We start from the raw sequence: 13,465 nt of genomic DNA on the forward strand, positions 1-13,465 counted from the left end.
ACATTAATTCTCCCGAACGATGATGCATAGTACAGCCATCAATGCTTGCATATCAGCGTGAGGCCCATCATCATCATTTCTTCCATGAAATATTTACCGATTATATTTTATTTTCGTACCAACGAGTGGACGGCCTCCACTCCCCAAATTATCAATTCCGTTTTTTTATTCTTCACTGGCCATTGAATATTAATATATCTCAACGGGTTCACTCCCGTTGCCCATCGTTAATATCAGACCGGTGTCCTGGTCAGTAGTCGAATCGTACAATTATGCATAAGATTTGGTGATACACTGGAAAGAATATTTTATTTTTCTGGGTTATTACCATTACATTTATGAATTGTTGAACAGATAACTCAACAGAATTTTGACGTATCACATATTTCATTCTACATTTTGTATCGTAAGCATCAGAATTTCCTGTTATTTTCACATAAATACTTTGATTAATCACGATGAAAGAATTAAGCGGTATAAATCCTCACTTTGGCGTGGATGAATATCGAGACGAGACATTCGCCAAATGTGTTTAGTCGTAAGTACGTTGAGACGTAAGTCATTTAGCATGATTTACATGGAGTAGCCGTTATTGGAGTATGTTGATGGTTTCACCATGAAGTTGAGGAATCCATCAACGTCGTCCAGCTCCTTCGAGTGGAACTTCACGACAATCGTTGATCTTCCTTCGAGCTTTGGAATCATGGAGAAAGTGCAGGTGGCCTCGTCTCCTGGCTGGACACTTCCAGAGAGTTTTATCTTCAATTGCTTCTCCAGTCCAGGACCTTCTATCAGGAATTGACCCTTTTTCAGGGATACTGGAAGGGGATTTGTAAAGCTCGCTGTTGCTTCCAGGACTTCGTCAACTACTGCATTCGTTCTCCTCTGAGGATTTTCAATTTCCGATTCCAGTTAATTATTTAGTTAATGAAACTCACCGCTGTATATGGAGAAAAAAATACTGGAAATAGTACGTGAGAAGTTCCGTAAAAATGACCGCTTAAAACGTAAACGTGAGCGTAAAATTTACGTGAAACGGAGTAATCTTCACGTTCGTTGACATACTTTTCACTTAAAATTCTTAAAGTTCCACGAGTTCGAAAAATAAATACGTGACAGTACTGTGAATTTCCCAGAGTAAATAATAAAATTTATTAACCGTCTCTTATTTTCTATCGCGATTTTTGATAAAAATGACAAATCATTCTTTATCCCACAATTACGCGACCGATTACGTACTTTTTCCTTTATATTTCTCCCGCGCAATTCTACGCAATTGATCTCGCGATCAACGTGCGTAGAAATTTGATCGAATGTAAATAAAGTTTTCTATCATCTATAACATGTTTCATTAATTAATCGTGCTAAATGAATGGAGAGAACGTCAATGAGGCGTTTAAAAAACGGGAAATGACCTGTTGGATTATTATCATGATATTAAGTCATTGCTATCACCTATCACCCACCTCAATATCAATCGTCGGTTTCTCCACCCTGAAATCATCTTGTGCGAAGTACTCAAAATTTGTATCTTTAACAGTAGCCAGGCACGCGATATTGAAGGCACACTGATTGAGCAATCTCGACCCATATTCCTCCCACGAGACATTCAATCTCACCTCCTCCAGATCCCCGGGCTTCACTATTCTATCCACCTCCGTCCTCTTGATTGGCCCTCCGACTTTTCCTGTATACATTACTACCTCTACCCGTAGAATAACTGAAACTCGATACTCGAACTCGCTGCTCCTATTTTTTATCAGGAGTATGACACTAAAAAGAAGTGTATAAAATACTTCAGTACAAAAAGTCAAAGCTCGATAAATTTCTTTGGAAATTTATTATTAATTATTTCTGTGTAGATTACTATTCGTTCTGGCTCAATTCAATTATTCCTTTCATTCTTAATTGGTGTTCATATTATATATATATATATATATATTATAATGATAATGCAAATTTTAGATTTTGCCTATCTATGGAACAGTATAACAAAATTTTGAGAAATAATTGGACGATACAAGACGTGAATTCAATGAGCCATTGAGCTACAATGAGTCTTTACTTTTAAGTGACGCAAACGGTACCTGAATGGCTGTCCGATGATAATGTCATCTTGCAATTCAAAATTAAACATAACGTCGTTAAATTCCTCATTAAGGTAATATCGACTGAAGAGAGATTCACTCTGACGAAGGGCTTTCAGCATTGCCTCCCGTTCGTCATCGCTTTCTGGAATATTAATATTTTATTCAATCCGAAGTATTGACAGATAATTCAATAGCTTACTTTCAGGGTACTTATACATGTGAGTGATATCCTCCCGAGTCCACGAACCCACTGCTTTCGTACTGATCTGTCTACCGATGCTAATTAAATAAAATTGTCATTAATAGATGAAATTAAATCTCATTACTAAAGACTCATGAATTAATGAACCGCCTTTATCATTACCCGAGTGCTCGTGAGGCTCCATAAAAAATTCACATTTCCAAATCTATGACTAAGTTCTACTGACAAATGATGAGTATAACTTAAATAATAAATGAGGAATAATTTATTTAAGGAAGACGGAATTTTTCACGTTCCGTCCATCGTCTTCAATGCTTAATGAATCAATGTGAATTGAGAGATTTAAATAACGATTACAGATTGTGGAACTTAATTTGGGGAATACTTGTGAATTATGGAAATATTAAGTGGTAGATGATCGAATTAGCTCTCGTTGGTTTATAGAACTATCTGAAATAATAAGATTGGACCACTCACCCGTAGATATCTTTTCTGATCAATTTGAGGGGCTGAGTGGGTCCATTGTATCTCCAAAAAACTTTGTCAGCATTGACCTCAGCGAAGAGAAAACCATTGTCATAAGGACCTTGGATTTCACCTCTCTTGACAGCTGCCACTGACGCAGGTCCACATCTATATGCATCCTCGCTCAATTCTTGTGGAGTGGCATCGATGGCTTGCCATCCAGCGTACTCTGGCCCGAGATCCAATCTCTTCATCCAAACCTCATCCCATACATGGAAATTCCTTCGAATCGGGCATGATTGAACTATTTCATTTGCAATTTTGTTTTATCGGGAGAAGGGTGCGCACATAGAGGGCTGGGATGCGATAGAATTTGCGACTTTTCATCGGATCATTTCCAACTTCATTGCATCTTTCAGGTGATAAGCTACTTATATTGTATTAAGAAACCCGTGTAAAATATAAAAGAGAAAGAAATGTTGTTCACCATAGGACGAACGGCTTAGTCTCGGATCTTTGGACGGAGAAATTTCCTTTCTTCTATTTCTATATATTTACCGAATCTATTTTTTTGTATTTTTTAAGAAACTCGCCTCCCCTGCCTAAATTTCGTAAATCAGATCATCTGAGTAACGGGTTAAGGTGATTTTTTGAATGACCTATTTTTCGCAACTAACGGGTGATTCTACGCGTATTCACCTCATAGAGACAGGAAAAGCATAGAAATGTTGGAAAAAATAAAAAATCACGTTTCAAAATTCTCACCATATCGAATCACTGTTCAACTCCTCCATAATTCTCCCTTCGGCATCGACGAAGTAGTCCACGGTGAGGCTACCCTGCGTGTCATGAGCGCTAGAGTAATTCGTAACCACACGACAGGGAATGCCCAGGGTTCTGCAAACAGTGGCTAGTACTCCAGAGAATACCCAGCACTGGCCGTACTTCACAGGTCTCTTCGTCTTCCAGTATTCCTGAAGGATCTTCTGAGACCCCAGCCATTTTGTTGGCGGTGTTCCTCCGTCGAAATCGTTGGACCAATTTCCCATCAAGGTTCCATTGTCGTCAGGTGAATTGACAGCGGCCGAGAGCACCCGGGATATAACGACAGCATCATTTCTACCAGCGACACGCACCTTCGACACGTCAGTCACGAGGTACAGGGCGCAATCCAAAATGTCCTTTTCGAATTGCGAATATTTCCAAACTGTCGGTCTCATCTGCTTGTAGCTGCCTCGCCAGATTAGGCCCGTGTCGGCCATTACGTATTCCTGTCGTCCGTCTTCACCCTCCATGAATACTGGATCATCTGCATAAAATTCGGGGGAATATAAATTTTTAGTTGAGGAAAAATGAAAATTTTGGAACACTTACCTGGACACCATGCGTTAAATATTATGTAGAACGGTTCGTTAACGCTGAAGCTTATTGCTCCCGCTGAATTTTTACGCTTTGCGTCAATATCCATTTTCCATTTTCCTATTAACACGTCGGGAGGAGATATTATCTGTTGAATTAATCACAGAGATTAGATCTGATTTAATAGAACCATCGCAGTCATCACATTCACAGAAAGGAAGTTTGCTCATGGCGGAGAACAGAATTTCTTATTTTCAGGAAATGTCATGAGATCCGGTACGATTAAATAACTTCTTCATTTGCGATTAGCAGATTTCTCTAGATGTCATGAAAACAATTCTAGGCCTTGATAATCAATACAGAGATTGATCTGACGACTATTGATCTTTTTTCTGTGTAATTGGAACAAAACTCTAGAAAGGCAGTCAATCTCTGAAGGAATCACCTTAATCCTGATGGAATTGGGTTCCATAGAGTCAAGTGACGCCTGCCACGCGCCTTCGGACACTTCTCCAAAATTCAAAAGAGGCGTCACCATGAATGTCCCATTCCCATAATTGGGTTTCCTGACACCATCAAGTGTAAAGACTATCGAGATGCCATCCACCGTCGGATCGTAATCCCGATTGAGGTGTAGCCTCATGAAGAACTCCTGACCCCTTCGGACAATCAGCCTGGCATTGACCCCGTCACGGTTCATCAACTCATACCTCGATGTCCTATGAGTCTCACCATTCTCATCGATGCATGGGTCCACCCGAAGAACTGTCAGCATGGGAATATCCCAGTCGCCCCCTGCAAATTGCTCTTTCATTATTCCATTACCGAATTTCATATTTCTTTCAATTGAAAAAAAATTAATCTATGCGAATTTAGTGATTGCACCGAGTCGTAGTCTCGAGGGATTTTTCAGCAAAGATTTTAGACAGGAACAAATATTTGGAAATTTTAGTCAGTCATTAGAACGAGTACATTTCTTATTTATTTTGAAATCTAAAAAATTTTAAGTGTAATTTTCCAACAGAATGAATATAATAAATTACAATGTTTTTGCGGAAATTTGAGAAAAAAATGTTCTATTGTAAAAATATCGTGGTTAATTCTACTGTAGATTTTTCGCCCCGTGTTGCCGAAATTCAGAGGTGGTTTTCAGTAGATTCCCCGCGTGAGTTTAAAATGTAAATGAACGGGTGGAAGACGCCTCGAGAGGCCAAAAAAAAACCTCAAGTAAGTTATTTTGCATCCGCCTACTCTCCCCACTGTTACTCACAATGAAATCTAAATGGAAACGGCCGAAAACGCCGGTCGTTGAAGTTACGGTAGCGATCGTAAAATCTGTAAAACATCCTCGTAATCCTCGTGAACCGTTGATTAACCCTTTTGCCAGTGAATCCCGTCGGTACGAGCTGCGCGTGATGTAAATGCAAATTGAAAAAAATATATTTTCTATTTCATCGAACGCTCCAATAACAATTTTTTTTTTCCCCAAAACTTCTCTCTCCGAATAAAGTGGGCAGGAGGAGACGTGGGCGATTGTCACGGCAAAACGGAAGTGCAAGAGATACGCGTGCGTTCGCGATCGCAACTGAACAATCGAATGACCGCAAGGTATGAGCACAAGTTGCTCATGAATTCATTAGGATTAGAATCCTGGTGGGATGCACCTGTTGGAAAAAAAATAACACCGTGGGTTCAGTCGGGGTAAATCATGGCACAACGATGCAGAAGGCTTTCAAGGCTCGAGTTCCACGTGCAGAGTATATCTTGCATACAACCATAATTGGTGGGAGCAGCCGGACACGCGTGAGTGAGTGGACATTATTGTCACCCACTTGAATAACACTTATAGAATTCATTTTTTTTTTACGTTTCATGTGACAATCCTGTGTTTCATGAGATAGGTGTGAGGTATTCGTGAGTACGGGGGAATCGATAGGCATTAATGTTCACCATTTCCGAATGGAGGACGAGATGACTTGTTATACCATTCTTGGAATATGTATAGTGTGTAAGCAAGACGATTCCCAGAGAATTTACAAGTCGTTGTTCTTTAGAATCTTTGTCTCATGGGAAGCTGACTAAAATCGAATGAAAATACGTGCGCATTTTAAATCTCGTAGGATATGTACTGCCTTTTACAGTTTTATTTTCTATCGAATTAGTGAATTCTAGTTCGTGGGAACGAATATCAATTTAAAAATACAGACCAATGAATCTATTAATCTTTTTCTTACTCAGTAAATTAATGCAAGTCAGAGAAAATGCTAGGTTGTCAGAGAATTTTTTCGTGCATGCATTTTCAAGTGTTTGTTTAAAAAACTCGTTATAACTATTTAAATATCAATACATCGAGTCATAATATCGTTAATAAAACTCATATGTATCCTGTTGCAGTGCTAAAACATCTCTATTGCTGCAACCGGAAACATCTTGCGCCACAGCTTCATCATGCAACGAGAAATAACTCTGCACCGAGTTTAAATGAACTAAGTACCCTAGGTAGCAATATGGAAGGCTAACGTCGACAACAGGACTGTGTATTTTGTAACGCAAATGATAAAATAATATCCTATTAAAAATTATTTTCTCTTCTCCCCTCAACTTGTTGAAGTCTTGGCGCCTAGACCTGAAATGAAATTGTCATTTCAAGGCTCAAGGTGGCCTGATCAGGCCCCATATGCGGTATTATTACTCAGCATTACAATTTTCAATTGTGGTTTAAGTTCTGCAAATCGTGTACCCATCATTAATTCCTACTTGGACCATTTATTCTATAGCTCTTTCTGCAATAGCAAATGCACATGGAGTATCATCAACGGTCCATTACATACATAATTATTATCACATCAATGGTAACTGCTAGTCGATGTAACACCTGGGTCCAACTTACTGCTGATATATCCACATTTCTCTCGTCCCTAATCTCACACATATGCCAGTTCAAAGTGGATGGCAGTCGTTTGAGAATTCATAGACGTATTAATTGAATTATAACTATGTCGGCTCGTGACTTCTCAACGAAGATGAATTAGTAGTTGGAGTAATTTAATCTGAGAGGTGATAGGATGAGTCAATTTCATCGTCTGTGGATTTACTGCACGGAAAAAAGTTCATGAAAAATTAGAAAAAGTTAAGAGAACCCTTTTTATTCCTTCGATGACGTTAGACGATATCCAGACACGTGCCAGAATAAGAGCAATTGTTTCTAGTTTCCGGATTATAAATAAAGTGATCGAAACGGTGTTCGTGGTGTCTGAATAAATTTACATAAGAGTCAAACAGATTCGGTGGATGTGAGACAGCGAAGGTCAGTTTTCCTGCTGATTTCATCGTGCCGTACTATTTCCGTTGTTCTTAAGTCGATTCGCGCTCTCACTTATTACAGTTTCCTTCAAATCATTGATTATAAACAGTGCATTATATATTTTATCGTAAGAATCAAGGCGTACATTGAAATTGATCATTTTGTGAAAGGAATTCCTGGTTTTTATTACTAAATGCGTGGGATAAGTGCTAGACACACGTTGCGGCGCCTTTCATGATCGCGATCGAGTGTTTGGAATCGTTATCTTTATGACATTTTCTGAAAATAATCTTTTTCAAAATCTCACCGTGATTCTGGTAGGAGCGGATTTGTCCATTTTTCGTGGGTTGGTGTTGAGGCGATATAATGCAAGATGAATGATGCAATTAGGTGCCTAATAGGATAAGTCTTGCGCAAGTAGACTTTCATTCATTCCAGGTGGAACCGCAGGCCCTGCAGGCATTATTCATTCATGTGGGGAAATGATGGGCAGACGATCCAACTACGGCTAGCTAATCCCAGTTTCCTACGGTTTTAGTTGTTGATGGGAGGCCAACAATAATAGTCTTCGGTAATGCAGTGGACCACATTCAATATTCTGACATTTAACTTCAAGGAGATACTGATGGAGATGAGGAATCTTTAAATGCCAGTTTGTCAATATGACCCACGCAAATATTCAGTTAAAAACTGAAACCACTATTGAAAGTTTACAAGGAAATCCCTGGACTTTCAGATTTTTAGTCCGCATTTCGTGGAATTTTATTAATGATTGAGAAATAATCATGTTTATTGAAATTTAATGATAAATTTGCATTTATTCGCCCCCGAAACATTATAATAGAGACCACATGGCAAAGAGCACTCTGAAATAAGGCTCCAGTCGATAAACGTTTCTTGTGTAAGCATAACTCGATCTATTCTCGGCAATCTGGTCAAGGTAAAGCGGTTTCGATCCTTTTTTCGGTGCGCACCATGTAATTTCCCACGCGACGTTGATTTTCGAAATGAGAGAAAATCTGGACGAAACACCCGCACTCGCGACTAATAAAGAAGAGTCACATCTTGTCTAACGTTCAAAGTGGTGTCATGAGAATGATGTCATTGCCATAAACCATCAGGAAATAAAATAGCTGGTGTCCGTGATCAGCTGTGATGAGCTATTCAAATGCTCTGCAAGAGTAATCATCCGATAGTCCGTCCTCTCGTGATTACCTTTCCATTATTATAATAAACATGAGTTCACTATGCGCCTAGTTAGCGTCCCTCGTAAAACGCGAGGCGGTGTAATTAACCGTGAAAATTCCTGAATGAAGTTAATTCAACGTTAGACCATATGTCTTCCCCCCGAATGCATAGCCTTATTAACCCCGTTTAATGAGCAAGGTCAAGTACGGCAAGAGATAAAGCCCAGAGGCATTCATGCCGTGAATTCCAAGCGCTTGAACCTGACTTGGGGCATTCCGTTGAATAAATTTACACGACACCGGGTGAAACATGTGCCTTTTCTCTACAAATAATTGTTTAGCGCCCACTGCACATTACTAAGTAACTCCCGGTGATGATAATAAATTAACAAACCATTTAGCGATGATGTCGGTGGCTTTGGCAGGCACTCTGGCCTCGTACAGACTTCCTTCATCGGCGTGCCATCGGTGACAGGTCGAAAGATGGCCCTGAATCTCGAGCATGACCAGCAATTTCCCATATCGTGAATTTTTAACGGATCACCAGCGAATATTTATCGGTCACTTCACTTCGTCACGAGAGCCATTCCGCTGTCATTGATGGGATGGGATCAGGAGGGAGTGAACTCGATGCAATGTGATTTTCCACCAGTGAAGGATAGCTTTCCTACGAATGCGGCAAACCACACGTGTTTGCCTTGTTATGGTAATGAGCTTGGAGAACGGTAGCGCAATGATTATAAACGTCTTGTCGGCTAGTGAATGACTGTCAGCTTCATTCTGCTGGCGTATCGACAGCATGTAGCATCCCTACCTCGTTCGCTATTTGACGTATAATAAGAAGATAAGGTACTGTCGAATCGTGTGCGTATCATCCACGGACATTTCACTGACGAAATCTATTAAGTCACCGGAAGTGAGGGGAAATTTGTTGAAGGCAAACTAAAACGCTCTACTTAATGAATTAGAAAGATAAAATAGTCGGTGTAATTGAAGATAAAGGTGTCATTTTTATTCAGTTTAGTTTAAAAGTCATACGTAGACTGTAGACTCATATAAAATAATTGCAATATCCCAGTGCAAATCCACGGGTGAATCTATGATTCGTTGATATTGATATTTCGTTATTATGCGCATAACTATATTGATATTATTCTATCGGTGTATGACGAGTTGTTTGAATCACGAATGTCTATGAGTAATTCATTGAACCATGTACATCGATATACTTCTACTTTTAGAATCCTCTCATTCGTAGTCATAGTCCATTTGACGGTATTCAATCTAAGAAAAGATTTCGTTTGACGGACATTTGATGACTACCGAGGGTGTGTCTGTTTCTAGGGCGTTGATTGAACCAACAGATTACATTCCACTCCAAGGACCCGACGTCAGTTTTTCTATGAGTAAAGATTTTATCCGATTTGAGGTTCACTTTATTGAATAACAATCAAGATCAATTCCCCCTATTTAGCTGGGTTACAAGTCGAGGTGATATGAAGATATTTAAGAGCTGTCAGAGTTTAAGGATCGAGTTAGACTTTTTTGTGGTAATTACGGAGAAATTATGAAAATTGTGTCGAAAGTTTTAATTGATTTTCAAAAAACTTCCGAAATATCCCTTAGACCGGGTTTCAGTGATTGAAGCCTCCTTGACCTATTCGAAATGTTAGAGTTCTGGGATGTCTATTATAGGGAGATGAACGGTGGCTAATGCTCATTGTTCTTTCACGCTATGACTAATTGCTTCTTTGTCACGGAGGTCAAACTGTCTACATAGTATTTCAGTATTTCATAAGTTGGTAACGCCCTGGCAATACGCCTTCGTGGCGCTACGAATTATTAAAGTTAAGATGAATTGTTGAGGTGAAAAAATGACATGTTGTGAATTGAGAACAGCACGTCATGGGTTTCAATATGTAAAAATTTATTCTTGGAAAATAATCTGCCGTGTCTTATGAAGATTTTATGCGCTTCAGACCAGACATGAGAATAGTAAATCTACAATGCTGAAATGATTCATTAATTCAAAGGAAAGGCGAATGGAGCTACATCCTCGATTTTATTTGTCTGCATTTCGGCTGCTCGATTGTCCTCTACGACGATGACAGTGCGCAACATGTCCTCCAACTCAATAAATAGATAGCGGTACACGAAGTCTCCTGCATCGTCCTGAAAAAATATTGAATTAAATTACTAGAATTGTAGAATTTCACGTTATTTCACGGAAAATGAATTTCTCACTTCGCGCACTTCCAGGTGGACAGTGCCCCGCTTTCGCAATCCCTGTACGTAGAATTGCATCCTCATGTATTGCTTGTTGTTATGCACATAAACAGCGTGGTTCACGTGTCGACGTCTACCCCGACGATTCTCCTCTCCGAAAGCCTTGATGGGCTCCCCCAGGGCATCGAGCACCTTTGGGTCCTTCATTATCCTGTCAAGGGCCTTCGAATACACACTGTTGGGACTCTTGCCTGAGAACAATTCTCTGAAGATTGCGTAGAACATGACGGCAGTTACACCGACCCCTGCGATTATCACGCTAACGTACCAAGCAGACTTTGTGTTCTCCTTGACTGTGATAAATGAAAAAATCATTAGTAGTTAACAATCTTCAGGAAGTATGAAGACAAAAATTCTAGATTAATAAATAACTAGTCAATATGCGATTACTGAGGATGAAGTAAGTAATAACGATTAATTTATTTATCAAAAGAATCGGTAAATGTTTCGTAGATTCACACGAAGGATTAAAACCCGGCACAGGCTGAATTGACCGCGGAACTCGTGTTTACAATCAGTATAAAAAATTACCTACTTCCGCAAAAGTGGTGGACACTTGTCCACCAGTATTGCTCTCGTCAATTTTTGATACGGATTTTTGAGATGATGATCTACACATTTTGCCAGTGGTGAAGCAGCATGATGATGTTGGTGATAGTGGTACACTAGGTACTACAAAAGGTTTTCGCCGTAGAATGTGGTTCAGAGCTCTGACTGTCGCCATTTTCTGAAATATAAACATCAACAAACATTTATTATCTACATTACTTCGCCGCATTTCGAACATTAAACAATGAAATGCAAAATAATCAACTGCTCCTACCTACCCGACTCTACCCCAGTCAGAACTAGATTCCTAACCTCGAACGATTTCTCTACGCTACGTGAAAATCATGACGTGAAACTTGACCTAGGCTTTGATAATCGCTGTAAATATGTCGGTGTATCCAAAGAGGATTCACTAAAGTAGAGGCTCAGTTCTGGGGGCTTAAGTGACCTCAGCGGCATCGTAGTACTGCACCCCAAGAGAGGGAGGGCGCCACACGCAATGGGGGTGAAAAATTCAATGCATGAAAATCGAGGAGGTATTCATTGAAATTGGAAAATTTTCAAAAACGTATCAGGGGAACATAAAAATCGAGGAGGTATTCATTGAAATTGGAAAATTTTCAAAAACGTATCAGGGGAACATAAAAATCGAGGAGGCATTCACTGAAATTGGAAAATTTTCAAAAAAGTATCAGGGGAACATGAAAATCGAGGAGGTATTCACTGAAATGTGAAAATTCAAAATTTTCATAAAAGTATCAGCTCCCCTGATACTTTTTTGACAGTTTCGAATTTTTCAATTTCAGTGAATACCTCCTCGATTTTCATGCTCCCCTGATACTTTTATAAAAATTTTGAATTTTCAAATCTCAGTGAATACCTCTTCGCTCTTCATGCTCCCCTGATACTTTTTTGAAAATGTCGAATTTTTCAATTTCAGTGAATACCAATTTCGTAACAAAAAAAAATAAAATACACCCGGTCAACGGGTCCCTTCGACAGCGGAACAGTTACTGAGGCAGTTACCGAGTCGGCTAACGGGCAGACACCCCACCATTACTTCTCGCCCCCTCCTTCTCTTGGGGTGAGGTTCTACAATGCCGGTTGGGTCACTCAAACCCCCACTGAGCGGCCCACTGGGGGTCACTCAAACCCCCAGAACTGAACCGTGCATTGGGCCGCTCAGTGGGGGTTTGAGTATCCCCACCAACATTGTCAAACCGACCCCAAGAGTAGGAGGGGGCGACACGCAATGGTGGGGTGTCTGCCTGTCAGCCGCCTCGGTAACTGCCTCAGTAACGGTTCCGCTGTCGGAGGGAGCGGTTGACCGTATGTATTTTATTTTTTTTGTTACAAAATTCGTATTCACTGAAATTGAAAAATTCGACATTTTCAAAAAAGTATCAGGGGAGCATGAAGAGCGAGGAGGTATTCACTGAAATTTGAAAATTCAAAATTTTTATAAAAGTATCAGGTGAGCATGAAAATCGAGGAGGTATTCACTGAAATTGAAAAATTCAAAATTTTCGAAAAATTATCAGGGGAACATGAAAATGGAGGAGGTATTCACTGAAATTGAAAAATTCAAAATTTTTAAAAAAGTATTAGGGGACCATGAAAATTGAGGAGGTATTCACGGACATTTGAAAATTCAAAATTTTTGAAAAAGTATCAGGGGAGCATGAAAATAGCGGAGGTATTCACTGAAATGTGAAATTTCGAAATTTTTGGAAAAGTCCCAGGGGATCATGAAAATCGTGGAGGTATTCACGGGAATGGAAAAATTCGAAATTTTCAAAAATGTATCACGTATTATGTATCACAAAAATGTAACGCCCTCTCTCTCGGGGGGTGAGGTACTACAATGCCTCTGGGGTCTTTCAAAACCCCTGAACTGAGCCTCCACTTTAGTCAATCCTCCTTGGTATCGATTCTTTTACTATGAGATGTGCGGACAATGCTGCAAGCTCCAGCTAAACAGTTTCACTGGCGCAGTTAACTCAGTTGGTAAATGTAATTTGTA

The 13,465-nt window shown here is 39.7% G+C and overlaps 2 protein-coding genes across 7 annotated transcripts; both read right to left on the bottom strand.

The window, feature by feature from the left end:
- Positions 1-304: 304 nt before the first annotated feature.
- Positions 305-9,349, bottom strand: Tg (Transglutaminase). 5 transcript variants are annotated; one of them, XM_011301874.1, is made up of 9 exons: positions 9,002-9,349; positions 4,562-4,911; positions 4,132-4,264; positions 3,523-4,066; positions 2,770-3,039; positions 2,290-2,369; positions 2,088-2,232; positions 1,467-1,773; positions 305-885 (listed from the first exon to the last, which is right to left on the bottom strand). In XM_011301874.1, the coding sequence occupies exons 1-9, from the start codon at positions 9,126-9,128 to the stop codon at positions 574-576; spliced, it is 2,268 nt and encodes a 755-aa protein (XP_011300176.1). In that variant the 5' UTR covers positions 9,129-9,349; the 3' UTR covers positions 305-573. The 5 variants fall into 5 exon arrangements, with proteins under 5 accessions (XP_011300176.1, XP_011300177.1, XP_011300178.1 ...); XM_011301875.1 differs by lacking the exon at positions 9,002-9,349 and adding an exon at positions 5,387-5,521; XM_011301876.1 differs by lacking the exon at positions 9,002-9,349 and adding an exon at positions 5,223-5,279.
- A 1,163-nt stretch (positions 9,350-10,512) lies between these two features.
- LOC105264773 (mitochondrial import inner membrane translocase subunit Tim21) lies at positions 10,513-11,830 on the bottom strand. 2 transcript variants are annotated; one of them, XM_011301881.1, is made up of 4 exons: positions 11,721-11,830; positions 11,425-11,620; positions 10,852-11,186; positions 10,513-10,779 (listed from the first exon to the last, which is right to left on the bottom strand). In XM_011301881.1, the coding sequence occupies exons 2-4, from the start codon at positions 11,615-11,617 to the stop codon at positions 10,630-10,632; spliced, it is 678 nt and encodes a 225-aa protein (XP_011300183.1). In that variant the 5' UTR covers positions 11,618-11,620; positions 11,721-11,830; the 3' UTR covers positions 10,513-10,629. The 2 variants fall into 2 exon arrangements, with proteins under 2 accessions (XP_011300183.1, XP_011300184.1); XM_011301882.1 differs by having other exon boundaries at positions 11,717-11,826.
- Between the last annotated feature and the right edge of the window lie 1,635 nt (positions 11,831-13,465).

This window comes from Fopius arisanus, unplaced genomic scaffold (genome assembly GCF_000806365.1).
Source record: "Fopius arisanus strain USDA-PBARC FA_bdor unplaced genomic scaffold, ASM80636v1 scaffold00025, whole genome shotgun sequence".
Classification (NCBI taxonomy): Eukaryota; Metazoa; Arthropoda; class Insecta; order Hymenoptera; family Braconidae; genus Fopius; species Fopius arisanus.

What these genes read in the sequence shown, in the direction of transcription:
- LOC105264773 (XM_011301881.1), bottom strand. Translation starts at nt 11,617, where the DNA reads ATGGCGACAGTCAGAGCTCTGAACCACATTCTACGGCGAAAACCTTTT. An exon ending in CACCACTTTTGCGGAAGTAG is followed by an intron (nt 11,187 to 11,424) that starts GTAATTTTTTAT and finishes CATTTATCACAG; the next exon opens with TCAAGGAGAACACAAAGTCT. An exon ending in TCCACCTGGAAGTGCGCGAA is followed by an intron (nt 10,780 to 10,851) that starts GTGAGAAATTCA and finishes ATATTTTTTCAG; the next exon opens with GACGATGCAGGAGACTTCGT.
- Tg (XM_011301874.1), bottom strand. Translation starts at nt 9,128, where the DNA reads ATGGGAAATTGCTGGTCATGCTCGAGATTCAGGGCCATCTTTCGACCT. An exon ending in CATGTATAAGTACCCTGAAA is followed by an intron (nt 2,233 to 2,289) that starts GTAAGCTATTGA and finishes TTAATATTCCAG; the next exon opens with AAAGCGATGACGAACGGGAG. An exon ending in ATCATCGGACAGCCATTCAG is followed by an intron (nt 1,774 to 2,087) that starts GTACCGTTTGCG and finishes ACTTCTTTTTAG; the next exon opens with TGTCATACTCCTGATAAAAA.